At 32.0% G+C, this 3947-nt stretch overlaps 1 protein-coding gene across 1 annotated transcript; it reads left to right on the top strand.

Moving 5' to 3' along the window:
• Positions 1 to 475: 475 nt before the first annotated feature.
• LOC141661004 (uncharacterized) lies at positions 476 to 880 on the top strand. The gene has a single exon (XM_074467985.1). It carries the CDS (start codon positions 476 to 478, stop codon positions 878 to 880), a length of 405 nt encoding a protein of 134 aa, XP_074324086.1.
• The last annotated feature ends 3067 nt before the right edge of the window (positions 881 to 3947 follow it).

Genomic DNA, 3947 nt, shown 5'->3' with positions numbered 1-3947 from the left:
AGACACGAGGTTCACTTCAAGATTCTGGAAGAGTTTTCAGGAATGCTTAGGCACGAAATTAGAAATGAGTATGGCATATCATCCCCAAATAGATGGACAGAGTGAAAGAACAATACAGAAAATAAAAGATATGTTAAGAGCTTGTGTCTTAGACTTCAAAGGAAATTGGGATGATCATCTGGCATTGGGAGAATTTGCTTACAACAACAGTTACCATTCAAGCATATGAATGGCTCCATTTGAGGCACTCTATGGTAGGAAATGCAGATCTCCAATATATAGGGAAGAAGTGGGAGAAAGAAAGATTTATGGACCTGAATTAGTTCAACAGATAACTCAATTTATCGGAATTACTAAGAAAAGGTTAATAGCCGCCCATGATAGACAAAGAAAATACGCTGATTTAGGATGAATACACAAAGAGTTTGAGGTTGGAGACAAAGTTTTACTTAAAGTATCTCCTTGGAAGGGAGTCATGAGATTCGGAAAGAAAGGAAAACTTAGTCCTAGATACATTGGTCCATTCGAGATTTTGAATAAAGTAGGCACTGTATCTTACCAGTTGGCATTACCACCAGACCTTCAGGACATCCATGATGTGTTTCATATATCTGTTCTAAAAGTTTACCATCCTGATAATCGTCACGTACTTGCCTACGAGCCAATTGAAGTTCAATCAGATTTGACGTACGAAGAACAACATGTTCGAATTGCGGATAGAAAGGTCCAGAAGTTGAGAAACAAGGAAATTAGCCTGGTTAAGGTGATATGGAGAAACCATTCGATAGAGGAAGCTACTTGGGAGTCTGAAAAGGATATGCGGAAGTATTACCCCTCATTATTCTCTGTTTGCGCTGATTTCGAGGACGAAACCCTATAGGGGGAGAATGTAACGCCCGAAAAATCTCAGGAATAATATTGTTAATATAGTCTATTTTGCTAGATAAGGGATCGTTATTTTAAAACTGCTTGGTATTACTATTGGGATCCACCAATAAATAATGTTACATTCGATTCTATTTACCGAGTATCTATTTTGACTTTTTGCTAGCCTTACTACTTGTCATTTAAGAAACTCGACTAAATGTTTAACTCATATAGTTAATTTGTTATTTGACTTGTGCTATTTAACAAATCGAATTAGTTTGCTAATTGTCTAAATTTTAGCTTTTTGTGTAATGAAGTGGGTATAAATATTTTTTTTATATATTCCCTCAAGTGGTAAATTATTTCTTTAAAAAGTGGTAAAGTACTCGATTATATCTTTCAAGAAAAGAATAAAAGAGGAATTATTTGGTATATTTATACAAGCAACTTTTGCCATTATTTTAATTTATTTTTTATTCGAATTATTTGAATTGTATATAAAAAAAATTCTAATTTTCGAAAATTATAGAGTAATTATTTCATAAAAATATTTATTAAATATTTTGGGACTCTAGAAAAATTTTCTTAGAAAAAGAGTATTTGATACTTCCTTAATTTATATAATTCCTATTCTATTAAATGAGAAAATAAGAATTAGTAGCTATTTTATAAATATTAATTAAATTAGAGAATTCTAGAATCTAGTGGAATGTTCTAGAATTTACTAGCTACTATGGTTAACTAGACTAATTAAAGTTTAACCTTAGTTAATTTGTGTATATAAATATGGGATCAACCATCCCCATTTCACTTCTTCATTACTAAATCCCTAAAATAGTGCTGTAATAATAATTAGATAGAGTAAGGATTAGGCAAAAAGTGGAGAAATTGTGGGAAGCTTTAGCTTTGGATTTGGCGGCATAAGATACTTTACAAGATTGTAATCATCCATTCTCTTAAAGGTAATGATACTTTTCTTGATTTTATTTTTATTTTGTTTTGTTTTTGATTAATTAATTTGTGGTATTGATTTTGTAATTTAATTACTTGATTGTTGGGTGTGATAGTACTTGTAATCAATGTTATGCTTAGTTTTTACTACTACAAGAAAGAGGAACTCATAAGTATGTGAATATCCTATTTATTTTGGGTTTTAAAAAATTAATTAATTTTGATATTTCTAATTATTATTAGGGGTAATTAAATTTTGGAGTAGAACTAGTATTGGGCTTGGGATTTTGGCCCAACAATTGAAACCCAACCCAAAACCCATGAGTATATGTATCTATATATTGTATAATCTGAAAAAAAATAGAAGTGAAATTGATTTGTTGATGTTTGATTGAATTGAATAAGTTGGAGTTGGGGTATGGTTGATAATTGAATTGTATGGAGTTGTGTTTGTGTTTGTGAACGAGGGGCGAGAACCACCACCGTGATTGTGGTGGTGGTGATCGGCAAAAGCCGAGAGGAAGAAAGGAGAGGAGGGAGAGATAGGAGAGAAAGAGAGAAGAGAAAGAGGAGAGAAAAAGAAGAGAAAAGAGCGAGAGGCCGAGAGAGAGAGAGAGTTGGCGGATTTGACCAGAAAATGGGTTCGAAATAGAAATTGGAAAATTTAACTTGAGGAAAAGATAGATCGGGCAATGGGTAATAAGAATCGGTAATCAAAATTATTTTTGGAGGTGGCCGGAATTTGGCCGGACCACCGTCGGCCGGAGACAGCCGCCGACAACCACCATGGCTGCTAGTGGCGAGGGAAGAGTGAGGAAGAAGGAGAAAGGGGGCAGGGGGTAAAACACTCCTTGTTTAATTAATTTATTGAGAATAAAAATAATTAGATAAGTAAATAGAAATAAAGTAAAATAAAATAAAAATAAAAACGAGTGATTAAAGGACTTATTAGATAATCAAATAAAGATGATAGAATTACGTGAATTAATGACAAATAGTGGAGTATGAAAATATTTAATAATTTCCTTGGATGTATTGTGGATTTTATTTTGTAAGAAATAAAAGTATCGAGTCGTTAGAACGCATTATTAATTAGTTGTTATCACCTAGCGGACGCGTGAGTAATTATAAGTACCGAAGTAGAAATAAATCAGGGAGGTAATAATATTCCTACCCTCTATCGCTAATTTAAATAGATTATATGGAACTCGAGTTTAAAATTTATGAGTGATTTTTATATAATAACTTTAAGATATTTTCTTTACCAAAAAGCAATAGAATATTTAATAAATATACTTGGAAGTGAGTATACCATTTAAATTATTTGAGTATTTTCAAATCCTAAGTAATTCCTCGAGACAAATAATGTGAGTTACGAATTACGAGAAAAGATATTTTTAGAATATTCATACTAAAGTGATTTTGATGTGATTTATTTAGAAAATACTTGAAGTGGAATTGTTTAACCCGGAAAGGTGAATTTTCTCTGCTACTATTGGAGACAAGGCAAGTTTTCTCTAGTCCATTCTTGTTATGACTTATATGTCTTATTCATTAATATTGAATATTGTGGATTTAAACGTTGATGACCTCATTTACGATTATTTCTTTTCGTCGATAAATTTTAATTTCAATGACGTATTCCTTACCTAGATTCCCGATTATTTCTATCATTCAGAACAGTTATTCTTCTTATATATATCAGACGGACCTAGAGATTTTATAACCATCTAAATCATTCTTTGAATCAGCATCAGTTGTCAGTCAGGTTGATTAATTGAATTCCTTTACATCTGAATCTTCTTTTATCAATCATTGAACCCTTCCCAAATTTCGGTATTCACATCAGTTATTATTTATTCTCTTTAATCGCATACTACTTCTTAGGATTATTCATTCGATGAGAACTTCGGTTGACATGGTTATTCTTATTATTCGAGATAATCCTCCTTTTTTTCCTCAACAGACGTCGATATATCATTTGTATCGACGTGACTATGGTATTTTTAGCGTGAAAATTGGTTCATTGATAAAACCAGACTAAGTGATGAAATTCTGAATAGTGTGATGTGAAGATTAAATCGGGGTATGTACATCTATACTGGTCAACGTGGTATTTAATAACCACA

The sequence above is a fragment of the Apium graveolens genome, chromosome 5 (assembly GCF_009905375.1).
Source record: "Apium graveolens cultivar Ventura chromosome 5, ASM990537v1, whole genome shotgun sequence".
NCBI classification, from domain to species: Eukaryota; Viridiplantae; Streptophyta; class Magnoliopsida; order Apiales; family Apiaceae; genus Apium; species Apium graveolens.
This window is presented reverse-complemented; position numbering and strand designations above follow the sequence as displayed.